Here is a 13,859-nt window from a genome sequence, read left to right as displayed (position 1 = left end):
GGGTGGCAAATCGCCTGGCCATGATGGCCTCAGTGTTGAGCACCTGAAATATGCTGGTTGTCATATATCTAGAGTACTGGCAATATTCTACGCATTATGTATCAGTCATTCATACCTCCCATCAGAGCTGATGAAGACTGTTGTTGTGCCTGTTGTAAAAAGCAAGACCGGTGATTTATCAGATAGACATAACTACAGACCTATCTCCCTTGCGACAATATTGTCAAAAGTGCTAGATTGCATGCTTAATATGCAATTAAATAAGTATTTAAAATTACACGATAACCAGTTTGGTTTTAAGCCAGGGCTGTCAACTGATACTGCTATATTGTCTCTTAAGCATGCTGTTGAGTACTATTTGAAACGCAAAACACCGGTTTACGCTTGTTTTCTCGACATGTCAAAGGCTTTTGATCTGGTTTCCTATGACATCTTATGGAAAAAGTTAGAATCTATCAATTTGCCTTACAAACTTGTAAACATTTACAAATACTGGTATGGAAATCAGATCAACAGTGTGAAATGGGCTAGTAATTTTTCGGAGCCTTATGTATTGGAGTGTGGAGTGAGACAAGGGGGGTTAAGCTCTCTTAGTCTCTTTAATTTATATATCAACCAGCTGATCGAGTCACTCAGTAGTATGCGTGTTGGTTGTCACATAGATGGAGTGTGCCTAAATAATTTGAGCTACGCTGACGACATGGTGCTGCTGAGTGCCTCGGTCTGTGGTATAAGGTCACTTTTAAAAAAATGTGAGGAATATGCAACTCAACATGGACTGATATATAATGCGAAGAAAAGTCAGTACATGGTCTTTGAGAGCAAATCTGGAGGGAGACATATTGAAGTGCCTATCATACAGCTTAATTCCGTTCCCTTAGAAAGAGTTCATACATATCTCGTTCGTATCTCGGCCATATACTCACCCCAGATCTCAAGGACAATATAGATATTGAACGAGAACGAAGGGCTCTGTCGGCCAGAGCTAACATGATCTTCCGCAGGTTTGGTAAGTGTGCTAAAGAAGTGAAAATTACATTGTTTAGAGCTTTTTGTAATACTTTCTACACCTGTTCTTTGTGGAGGAATTATACGAAACGAGCATATGGAGCCCTTCGTGTTCAATACAATGACGCTTTTAGGGTGCTGATGGGGCTGTCTCGTTCTTGCAGTGCCTCCACCATGTTTGCAGAGGCTCGCGTACACTGCTTTTGGACTATAATGAGGAGGAGAGCGGCATCTCTTGTACAGCGAGTGCGTGACAGCCCAAACAACATCCTAAAAATGATAGCAGGAAGACTAGACTGTCCCTATATGTTGTATTGCTGTGGACTGCATGCTCCCAGCTATGGTATTGATTTTTAATTTTTGTAATTGTAATTAATATTTTTGTAATTGTAATAGTTTATAAATTTACTAACATTTAAATATAAGTTACATTCTACTAACAAAACTATGGGATCTAATTTCTTGAAATAAACATATTATTATTATATTATTATGTTCGGACGATATGAAAAAGTATTTTTAAAAAATATTTATTTAATTATTACTTATTTATTTTACAAAATATCGTGTGTTAACATGTAGACCTGAGACAAAAGTGATTTATTAGCTAATAAAATTACAGAATGAAAACCCTGCGTTAGCATTTCGATTATATGATAATAATAATAATAATAATAATAATAATAATAATAAGCCCCCCCGAAACCCAACCACACGTCCTGATTGACCATCTAATCACGTGGGGGGCGGACACACGATAATTAAATTACTGGCGTGGCAAACGTGGCAATGGTAACCCATTTAATATGGAGACGCGTAGTAAGAAGAAACGTATATGACCGCTACCCGGGGGCGATCGCCGGGGCACACCTGGAGCTTGCGCTGGGTGTGACAGCATGCGGACCGTCAGCGGTGAGGAGTTGAGCAGGCGGGCTTCTCCCGATAAATTCCACACTACAGCCGGTCGTCGTGAGTTGAACAGGTGGGCTCACGGCGTTAATGCTACAGCCGCTTCCGATGACGAAATTAACAGACTGACAGACAGAACAAGTAGCCCAATAGAGCCTTATAATAGTCCTAGCACTTCATCATACACACCCTCCGTCCAGTCATCACCTTCCACTATTAGCTTAAATACAGAACCACACTTACCAGCTTTGAATGTTGCGCGGGAGGCGAATGCCTTTTTGCCCGCGTCCACCAAGGCTGGAAAACCGAGAGTTCGCATGAGATGGAGCAAAGAGGTAAACTCATTTATCATGCGAACATATTACTATATTGCCAATTTAGAGACTGACATGACCACATATAGACAGAAGATGCATGAACTTTTTACACAAGAATACCCAGGGATTACGGTTACAGAACAGCGAATTTCCGATCAGAGAAGAACCAAAGGAAAAAAACAAACTACTAACCGAAGACGAATTGAACCGATTAAAAGAAGAAGCACGTATACAGCTACAACAACACGACGTTACTACACCATTACCCCGAAATCCGTCTCATTCAGAATTTCACTCTCAAACAGAATCCTTTACAATACCAAACACACAAAACACACACACATCAGATATGTCAACACAAACTGAATCTGTAACGATAATATTAGAAAACGAAGTTAATACTTTAAACGCACAAAATCCGATTACTGAAACGCACATACAAGAAATATATGATAAATTTAGTACAACTTTATTGCAATACTCAGGAACGGATCCACTAATACGTCCTCGACTTCCTAAAATAAAATATAGCCCACAGCTCTACAATTTAATTCAAATATTTAACCAAAACATATTAAATAGATTTATTTCAGAAGATACATAGCTAATAGACATACATACCCTCATATACTGTACAGCATTAGTAATAACAGAAAAAGTAAATCCTAAACAAATAGAAAATATGCAACGCACAAAAACTAAACAAACTAATAAACCACCGTGGCAACAAAGACTCGAAAAAGATATCGAAAAACTCAGAGCGGACTGCGGTAGACTAACTCAGTATATTTACAATAATAATAGATCAAATAAAGTAGTAAAAAGAGTAGAAGAAATATTCCAAAATTGTATTATATAACTAAACATGACAAAAATAATAGAAAGCCAGAAGAATATTTGGACACGTTAAAACAAAAACTCGCTCTTAAAGTTAATAGACTCCGAAGATACAAAAAAGCACAACAGCGAAGAAATGATAACGCCATCTTTACAACGAATGAAAAGCTCTTCTATAGAAATTTACAAAAACCACATACTCCCACTAACACAGTAACTGATAGGAACACAGACGTACCTACTAAACAAGATCTAGAAGTATTTTGGTCTGGTATATGGGAAGAACAGGTAAGCCATAATTCAAAAGCATTATGGATAAATGACGAAAAAATAGAATTTAGTATAATAGAAGAGATGGAATTTGTAGAGGTAACCGAAACAGATATAAAAAACATAACAGCAAAATTACACAACTGGAAATCACCAGGCATTGACAAGATACACAACTTCTGGTATAAAAAATTAACATCATTACATAAATGCATAGCGAAAAATCTAACACATGTCGTATTAGGACAACAGAAAATACCCGAATTCATGACAATAGGAATAACTTACATGCTACCAAAAACCAAACACTCACCACAACCTTCCCAATACAGACCGATCACATGCCTACCTACAATATACAAAATCTTAACATCAGCCATTACAAACAAAATTAACACACACATAGAACAACACAATATAATAGCAGAAGAACAAAAGGGGTGCAGGCGGGCCCATATGGGATGCAAGGAACAATTAGTTATTGATTCCACAATTCACAAACATGCTGCCACAAAAAATAGAAATCTCCATTGCACTTATATAGATTATCAGAAAGCTTTTGATAGTATTCCACACTCTTGGTTAATTCAAATATTAGAAATATATAAGATAAACCCAAAAATAATAGACTTCTTGCGTAAAATAATGTCATACTGGAAAACAACACTACACCTTAACTATGGCCAAAATACTGTCGTTACACGACAGATACAGATTAAGAAAGGGATCTATCAAGGTGATTCCTTGAGTCCCCTATGGTTCTGCCTCGCCCTTAACCCCTTATCGCATCTATTACACCGTTGTCGAGTAGGATATCCTCTTAAAAGTATAGAGGAAACCATTATATCACATCTGATTTATATGGACGACATAAAATTATATGCAAAGAGCGATAAAGACATGAAAAAACTAATAGAAGTAACAAAAGAGTTCAGCACGGATATCAACATGCAATTTGGATTAGATAAGTGCAAAACAATACATATAATAAAAGGCAAAATAAAACCGGGTAACTACGCCATAACTTCTTCTGATACAATAACAGCTATGGAACCAACAGATTTATATAAATACTTAGGCTATAATCAACTTAAAGGACTCGATCATACATCAATCAGACATACACTTACAATAGAATATAAAAGACGAATAAACGTTATATTTAAAACTCAACTCTCTGGGAAAAATCTTATAACCATTAATACATATGCTATACCTATACTGACATACTCATTTGGAATTATAAAATGGACTAAAACTGACATAGAACAAATAGAACGAAATACACGCACAATTCTAACAAAACACAATAATCTCCACCCTAAATCTGCAATAGAGCGCCTAACACTCAAAAGACAAAATGGAGGAAGGGGATTGATAGATATTTATAATCTCTGGCAAAAACAAATTAATACACTAAAAACATTCTTTCATTTAAAATCTCGCACTAGTGATACACATAAAGCAATAGTTGTAAATGACATTAACTACACCCCATTAAATTTAAATGAGCAAGGATATATGACTGTATTGATGATCCTCAAAAGCAAAAACTAGAAAACTGGAAAAAGAAGGTACTACACGGACGCCACCCACATGACTTAGAACAGCCCCACATTAATACAATAGCATCAAACAAATGGCTCAAAATAGGAAACCTTTTCCCAGAAACCGAAGGTTTCATTATAGCAATCCAAGACCAAATCATTAACACGAAAAACTACAAAAAATATATTATCAAAGATCCCACTATCACAAATGATAAATGCCGTAAATGCCATATCCAACCAGAGACCATACAACACATAACAGGAGCATGCATAACCCTTATACAGACAGACTACACTCATAGACATAACCAGGTAAGCAATATCGTTCATCAAAAACTAGCACTCAAACACAAACTTATACAAAACACAAAAACACCATATTACAAATACACACCACAAACAATCTTAGAAAATGCCACACACAAAATGTATTACGATCGAGGCATTCTTACCGATAAGACCATTCACAATAACAGACCAGATATAACTCTACAGGACAAAATAAATAAAGTCACTTACCTTATAGACATAGCAGTACCCAATACGCACAATCTACAGAAAACTATCGCTGAAAAAATAAATAAATATAATGAGCTCAAGGAAGAAGTTACAAGAATCTGGAAACAAGAAAAAGTGTACATCATCCCTATAGTTATCTCCACAACTGGTGTCGTCCCAAACCATCTCCTCCATAGTCTAAAATTATTAGATCTAAATGAGTCCCTTTATATCCCAATACAGAAGGCTGCTATCTTGAACACATGTAGAATAGTAAGAAAGTTCATGCAAATTAGAAGAGACTAACACAACATAATTACTACACATAAATATTACATACATAAATAACACACACCACATACTGCATTCACTTGATTTATATCCGTGAATGTAGTTTACACCAGCTTAAAGGCTGAGAAAAACTAAATTTCCGAAAATAATAATAATAATAATAAAACTTTATAACAAAGAAACTAGCGCCATCTCAAACCCAACCATAGTATTTAGTTAATCCTTTCGTCACTAGACGGTGCTTTACGGTAAGCGACCAAAGCTGAATCGCGCTGGCAAGATTCGCTCACAAATAATGATCTCCTTGGTGTGCTTAAATAATTGTATCGAGTCTTAGGGATCTTGATAGCTGCAAGATAGTGCTTCCACACCTGCTGGGACATTATTTGAAGGCTTTCTAAGATAATAATCGCTTCTGGATACGACTGCTACCGGCTACTTCCACCTAGTGGGATAGTTTGCTGGCTTCGTACTAAGAGGTGCATTCGCCTACTGGTGCTGGGTCATTCCAGATTTTACGTAAAACGAAACGAACCGGTTTTTTACATTTACAAAACAGTCCTTCGAAATGGTTATAAAAAAAACCGGTTTGTTTTCATAGGTTCGAAAACTTACTATATTTACGATACTTTACTGAAATAATGTATATTCAACACTGGAGTCATATTATATAATTTTGAAAATACACTTCGACTTTATAATTTATTTGGATTAATTCTACGTCACGCACTTATTTGCATTTAAAAAAACAGAAAGTTAAGAAATATTTTTAAATTATTTGTAATTTCAACTATTACGGCTGAGGATTACCCGATTATAAGCAGATAATACTAAATCTGTAATAAAAAAATAATAAGCGTATAAGGAGCCCACGAAAACTTTTTTTTTGTTTCGTAATTTTTTAATTCTTCTACAACCAAATTTGAATTTCTGTAGGAATAAGATTCAAATCCAAAGTAGTTCTTTATAACTGGCTTAATATTCATACAATAATAGTCCTTACGGCGATCAAAAGAGAGTGCTTAGTCGACGTCTAAAACGACGGCCGCCGGTGCCGAGTGTCGTCTCGTTCGTTTTAAATCCAGAAACAGTTCGTTCGTTCTTTTTAAAGTAACTAGTTCTTAAAACCGTTTCTGAAAAAAACTCCCAGCACTATCGCCTACTTGTTAAGTGTAACCTTCCATACATTGGAAATAAACCGTATTGTGAGAGCAATTAGTGTTGTTTTTCCCAAAGAGTATCCTCCACCAGACATCACCCCATTACAACTTTTTATTTCAGGACTAGCCCATATAGTGTTAGTAAAACATATTTTTTAACTTTACAAATTTTAAAATACAATACAATAATAAATAATTACATTTTTTTTAGATAATAATATTTATCAATAACAATTTTAAAATTTAATTTAATTTAAATAGTTTTTTTATCATTATATTTAATATTTCATTATTATAATTTAATATAAAATTTTTAATCAAGCAGTTATTTAATTTTTAACAAAAAACCATAAATACAAATATCAAAATAAAAACAAAGCAATTAATTACAACAATTCTTAAAACTACGTTAGTAATACGTGGGCACGAACCCAGCACCTCCAGAGGGGACTATCCAGCTTTGCAGCCAGTGTGTTGAGGAGTTTATTGGAGCTGTTTAGTAATCTGCTCATAGCGGACGCAATCCGCTTGCGTATGATCGCATAGAAATCATCTACACGAGCTTCCGCAAACATTGCCGACGCGCTGCAGTATCGAGGCTTCTTCAATAAAATCCTCAGCACATTGTTGTACTGAACACGCAGAGCATTGTATGCTCGTCGGGAGTAGTTCTCCCACAGACCGCACGTGTAGAAGGACTGGCAAAAAGCTTTAAATAAAATTAGTTTTACCTGTGCCGTACATCGCGCAAATCTACGTGCTAACATATTGCCTCTAACCGACAAAGCTCTGCGTTCGCGTTCGATATCGCTATCATCATCCAAGCGTTCATTCACAATATGCCCAAGGTATTTGAACTCAGATACATGTTTCAGAGGAGTCCCACATAGGTGTACATTCGGTGTAAAATTGATGGGCTTGTTTATTCCTCGAAAGATTAAAATTTCGCTTTTTTTAGCATTATATATATATATATATATTTTTTTTTTTTTTATCTCATAAGGTGGCAAACGAGCAGGAGGCTCACCTGATGGAAAGTGACTACCACCGCCCATGGACATCTGCAACACCGGGGGGCTTGCAGGTGCGTTGCCGGCCTTTCAGGAAAGAGTACGCTCTTTTCTTGAAGGTTCCCAAGTCGTATCGGTTCGGAAAAACCGCCGGCGAAAGCTGGTTCCACAGAGTGGTTGTGCGAGGCAGAAAATGTCTTAAAAATCGCGCTGTTGTGGATTTTCGGACATCTAGGTGGTGCGGGTGATATTTGGAATTTTGACGAGATGTCCGAAGGTGAAATTCAGCAGCCGGGATTAATCCGAACAATTCCTCGGAACATTCCCCGTGATAAATTCTGTAGAAGATGCAGAGCGATCCAACATCTCTACGCAAAGCCAAAGGATCAAGCGGATCGGAAAGGGCTTGATCGTCGATAATTCGAGCCGCTCTACGTTGGATACGGTCAAATGGAAGGAGCTGGTACTGGGGAGCACCCGCCCAGAGGTGAGAGCAGTATTCCATGTGAGGCCGAATTTGCGCCTTGTATAGTCTTAGACGATGGGCCGACGTGAAATACTGTCTTGCCTTGCTGAGCACACCAAGCTTTTTTGATGCCAATTTGGCTTTGCCTTCCAATTGACCGCGGAACTGAACGAGACTCGAAACATCAACGCCAAGTATTCCGATACTAGCTGAAGCGGCTAACGGAATGTTCTCGAACCGTGGAGATACGACAAATGGTGTTTTTTTAGCAGTTAACGCGCAAACTTGAGGCCGTTCTCTTTAGCATATTCCTCGCAGATCTATATTAATTTTCGAAGACCATTGACTGATGGACTCAGCAGTACCATGTCATTCGCGTAACTAAAGTTGTTCATTGAAACGCCATCTATTGAGCAACCGACACCTGCTCTGCTGAGCCTGTCTATCAGCTTATTTATGTAGAGATTGAATAGCCTGGGTAACGTCAGCCCCCCCTGTCTCACTCCACATTTCAGCTTGTAAGGATCACTAAACGCTTCACCCCACCTTACCTCGTTACTCTGAACACCATACCAGTACTTTAACAACGATATCAACTCGGGTTTTATGCTACTTTCTGTTTCAAGTTTCTGCCACAAAACTTCATAGGAAACGCCTTGGACAGATCCAAAAAACACGCAAACACATGTGTTTTTTTATCTGTGTAGTACCTTACAGTTTGCTTGAGACACAGTATTGCACTCTCAGTTGATAGTTCTGCCCTAAAGCCGAACTGCGCATCATGTATATTGACTGCTTTACTAAGCTGCGTATGTTTATTCTTATATGACGTTGGTAGTATGTCCATTTTAATCTGTTCTTCGTTGTCATGGCACCATTTGAGTTTGATTTTGAAGGCAATCTTTGAACTTGATCACCGATTAGAGGTCGGGAACTGTATTAGTAAAATGGTAAAATTGTTTAGTATAGTGAAGCTCTAAAGGATTCCTAGATGCGTTATGTCCAAAAAGTAATTCATGTGGTGTATATTCTGTTGCAGAATGAATAGAGTTATTATATTCTTTATTGCACTAAAATATGTTACAAAGATGGTACAGTAATATATGTACAGGCAAAGGTGGACTTATCTCTAAAAGAGATTTCTTCCAGTCAACCTATGGAGGTGAGTGACAGGGTGATGTAGTGGGCAAAATAGTGCATACTGTAGTATAAAAAAATAATATGAAAATATAAATACTTACATAAATAAAAATATAATACATAAACATACATAAAAATACAATACACAAAATACATATACTACGTATATTATTTATATATACTATATAAATACATATACATACATATTTACAAATCAGTGTTAATTTAATATGCAAAATAAAACAGAAAAGACATGGGGAGAAGTAAGGTTAAGATGAAGGGTTAGCTTGTGAGAGAAAATAATGTTTCAAGCGGCTTTTAAATAAATCAATACTACTACTGTTTTGGATGGATTTCGGCAGGTTATTCCACAGTATCGGAGCTCGTACTGTAAACGATTGCAGTCGAAATTTTGTATTACTCCTAGACACATCAAGCATCGAAGTGATGCAAGAGCGCCTGGAGCGTATGGGAGTGGGTAGGAGGTTGATCCGGGAGCTAAGGTACGAAGGAGTATGCGGGTTATTGAGTATGTTGAAAAGGACTGAAAGGATGTGCATATCTCGGCGAAATCGGATAGGGAGCCATTTAAGTTGAGCGCGGAAATGAGAAACATGGTCATACTTACGTAGCCCGAAAATAAAACGAATAGCGAGGTTTTGTAGGCGCTCTAACTTATTAAGTTGCTCCTCCGTCACATCTAGAAAGCAGGCATCGGCGTAGTCAATAATTGGGAGAAGAAGTGATTGAGCGAGCATAATTTTGGTATTGAAGGGGAGAAAATATTGGAGACGTTTGAGAGAGTGAAAAGTGTAATGAAAACGCTTACTGATATCGTTGAGGTGAGCAGTCCAAGACATGTTCTGCCGTGGTATAACAAAAATGCCGTTAACTGACATCTGATCGAATTTCAACTTTTGATGGCATATTAATAAGAAAAAAATTCTCTATCAACATATATATCCGGTTTTTAGATATCTTGATTAGTTTTGAAAATAATTTTAATAACAATGCCGTAAAATGCCTTTTTTCTCATGTGTTATTAAGCATAAAAGTCGTTAAGTAACTTTCGTAGTCAATATAGCTGCTAAAGTTCCTTAACTTATATTTTGTTATAATTTTTTCCTATGATTGCTTAACTAGATTGCCGTTATACGGTCTTTCGCACATTATAAAGTGGTTAAAAGACATTAACTTTTTTATTGTTGTTCTTTTTTAATACAGAGGATTACGTTTGTTCACCTATAACGCCGTCAACTGAAATTGTTAGACTTAAATGTGGTTTACAAAACTTAACGGCATTATAGCTTAACATTTGTTATAAGTATATATTGAGCTAAGGAACGTTATGAGCCAGTAACGATATTTCTAAAATAAATCGAAAAAGTAATAGTCCTTAAATATTAGATTAAGTGTCGTTATCTCACAATAATACGCTATAGTGCCGTTAAATAATCTCGCCGGCCGGGAGCGGCGAGGTAACGATCCTAGTGTCGCGGTCAGGAGTCAGGGTTCGCCGTGAAGGACGTGTGACTCCATGTCTGTTAACGCAATTTTGCAACTATGGAGGATCGTAATTGCACGTAAGTTGTTTTTATTCAACTTTTCCTGTTTGTTGTCGTTTATATTTGGGTGAAATTTTGTAACAGAAATTTGAAGTTGTTAATGCTTCTTTTGCATACTATTATATACTATATATATCACATAATTATTTACTACATTATTATAATATATAGCTGGATGACGAAGTCAAGAGTTATGTAAAGAAATGCTTATGCTTTTTCCTACGTAAACTGAAATTCACGCGAGCGAAGCGGTGGGTAGAAACTAGTAAGTATATCTTTTTTATGTATAAAATAATAAATAATACCCCGCTGAGGATGAAAACTTTTTTATGGCATTTCTAATTGCTAAAAAACACGATTGATATAATTTTGATCTCGTAATATTTTATTATTTTTGTTTGTTTATTGCATACATTTTTTTTTTTGTTACAAAAGGTCTATAACCAGGAGAGCTAAAAGTATTTTCAGTATGATTAAAGACAAACCAGAGAGTCCCGTGACAATATTAACGCCAAACCAAAATATAAAGAAGAAAAATAATAGTATTCCTGCTTATATTGACTATATATACAAGACATTATTCGATGATCAGCAGTATCTTTGACACATTTTGTGAGACAAAATCAACCTACAACTCGTATCATTTGCCAAATTTACATACAAATAAGTTGAAAGAAGCTTTATTGACTAAAAGTACCGTCCATAGTTTTGTTACCAAGCCTCATAATATTGTGAACCCACGTATCGAAGTAAGGTTAACGTGCAACGAATTAATGCCTTCCGATTCTCCTCTTGATTTAGAAGTCCAACTAAATACAAATGTAGCTTTTGAAAATAGTCCACATGATTTTGATTCTGTTCTTGACAAATATTACTGTCCATCTAATTCCACAGGAAGCAACATGTCAAAAAAAAATAGACCACAAACTAATTTGTCAAGTGATTTTACCAAGAATTTTACTTTTGACAATAAACAGATTTTGAAGCGAGAACGTAGACACTCGGTTGGTGATGCTTGTTGCGAGAATTCTATGCCCGAGCGACTATTTCTCCGTAGCGTAGCCAAACGATCAACGTCGTAATTACTGTTACATATTACCCTTAGATTATGAAGTTAAGAATCATGTTAATTCTAGCAAAAAAAACCTTTGAACAACTTCGTAGAAATTCAATTGGATCTATTAGTAAAGCGAAAACTTCGCTTGAGCGAGGATTCCTGCGAATGCGTTGCACTTCTGTTGATGGCAATTATTCTACATTACCTGAATCCACGTTCAATTAAATTTGAATTCAGAACTGAGCCAAAATGTATCGAACCTCGAAGAAAAGCTGATATACTTGAAAAACTATCAAGCATAATCCCCCCTCACAAATTGTTATTTTGGAAAAAATTGCCAATTAAAGAAAATGAACATGCCACATGGACAAGTTCAGATATGAACATTCAAAAACAGTAAGTTTCTTGAGACTGATTAAATATTTTAAGACATTAATGTTATTGATAAAGGTTTTTTTTGGATTAATAAAAGTTACTATGTTAAGTTTTTATATACTATTTTTTTATATATATGCCTAAGTATTAAGAATATTTTGAAAAAGTTTTGTTTGTGAAAAAAATATTTTTTTTATTGAATACTTTATTATTTAAAATATATATATTTTTTTAAATAAATAATTTTAAGTTCATAAAATGTGATTTTGTAATATTTTAGTTTTATATACATACAAAGACTTATATTGATCTCTCTTGTTAATTAATAATTGTTATCGTTATTAAAACTATAAGTCCCTATTACCTACTTAGTTAATGTGATATTTGTATTAGTAAAGAACTGAAAATTCCTAACAAATCTAGTTATAAGTGATGTTTTGTCAAACAAAATATATATAAATATTGTTATTTGCGAAATAATGGTATATAATTATTTAAAAATTATCTTTATTTAGTTTCACTGGTTGAATAAATTTATTCTAATATTTTTGCAATTGTTTCGCTATGATGCCGTTAACGTAAAGGGTTCTTGTTTTAACTACGTTTTAGAGTAACAATGAATCAAATTATTTATCGAAACTAATTAAAATTTGTAATTTACCGGACTTAAAAGCGGTAAAATACCAATAATGCCACTAAAGTCTAACATGATTCAGTTCTGTGTCTCCCAATGTTAAGCTAAAACAGGGTTATGTGCTATAACATCGTTTTAGCTAAATATCTATAAGATTATTTTTAGTACTTTAAAAGTCTATACTATTATTTTAAATAGAAACACTAAAAGGCCGTTAAGGTATACTTAACGGCATTTTAGTAAATCCTTCGCGAGACATTAGAAACATCGATAATTAGCAAGAACGAAAAAAGCGTTTTACATTATAATTAAATCATATTTATAATATGACAGAAGAGTAATTGGAAAGTATTTTACTTGACGAATTTTTTGGTGCTTTTAGGTTTCAAATTGGTGTCATAATCGATAAGTTACATAGATTTAAATTTTTACCGCGTTTTTTGCTCATAACTCAAAATTAAGTTTAGGTAGATAACGGCATTATAGATATACCACGGCAGTGTTGCAGTCTATGATCAGGCCCAAATTTTTTACTTTGTCATGGTATGCTATTGGAACCCCAGCATACATGACACAGGGTACAGACGACCAGTCTATTTTAATTCTTAATCTACTGCTACCAACAATCATGGCCTGAGATTTGTCGGGGTTAACCAATAAACCAAAGGATTTAGCCCAGGACTGAACAGCCGAAAGATCTTCATTAAGGCAATTAACAGTGTCAGACAGCTCACTCAACTCAAAATGACGATACAACTGCAAATCATCTGCA

General features: G+C 35.4%; 1 protein-coding gene across 1 annotated transcript; it reads right to left on the bottom strand.

Moving 5' to 3' along the window:
• Positions 1 to 7,244: 7,244 nt before the first annotated feature.
• LOC125075532 lies at positions 7,245 to 8,887 on the bottom strand. The gene is made up of 3 exons (XM_047687244.1): positions 8,868 to 8,887; positions 7,894 to 8,614; positions 7,245 to 7,538 (listed from the first exon to the last, which is right to left on the bottom strand). Exons 1-3 carry the CDS (start codon positions 8,885 to 8,887, stop codon positions 7,245 to 7,247), a joined length of 1,035 nt encoding a protein of 344 aa, XP_047543200.1.
• Between the last annotated feature and the right edge of the window lie 4,972 nt (positions 8,888 to 13,859).

The sequence above is a fragment of the Vanessa atalanta genome, chromosome W, assembly GCF_905147765.1.
Source record: "Vanessa atalanta chromosome W, ilVanAtal1.2, whole genome shotgun sequence".
Classification (NCBI taxonomy): Eukaryota; Metazoa; Arthropoda; class Insecta; order Lepidoptera; family Nymphalidae; genus Vanessa; species Vanessa atalanta.
This window is presented reverse-complemented; position numbering and strand designations above follow the sequence as displayed.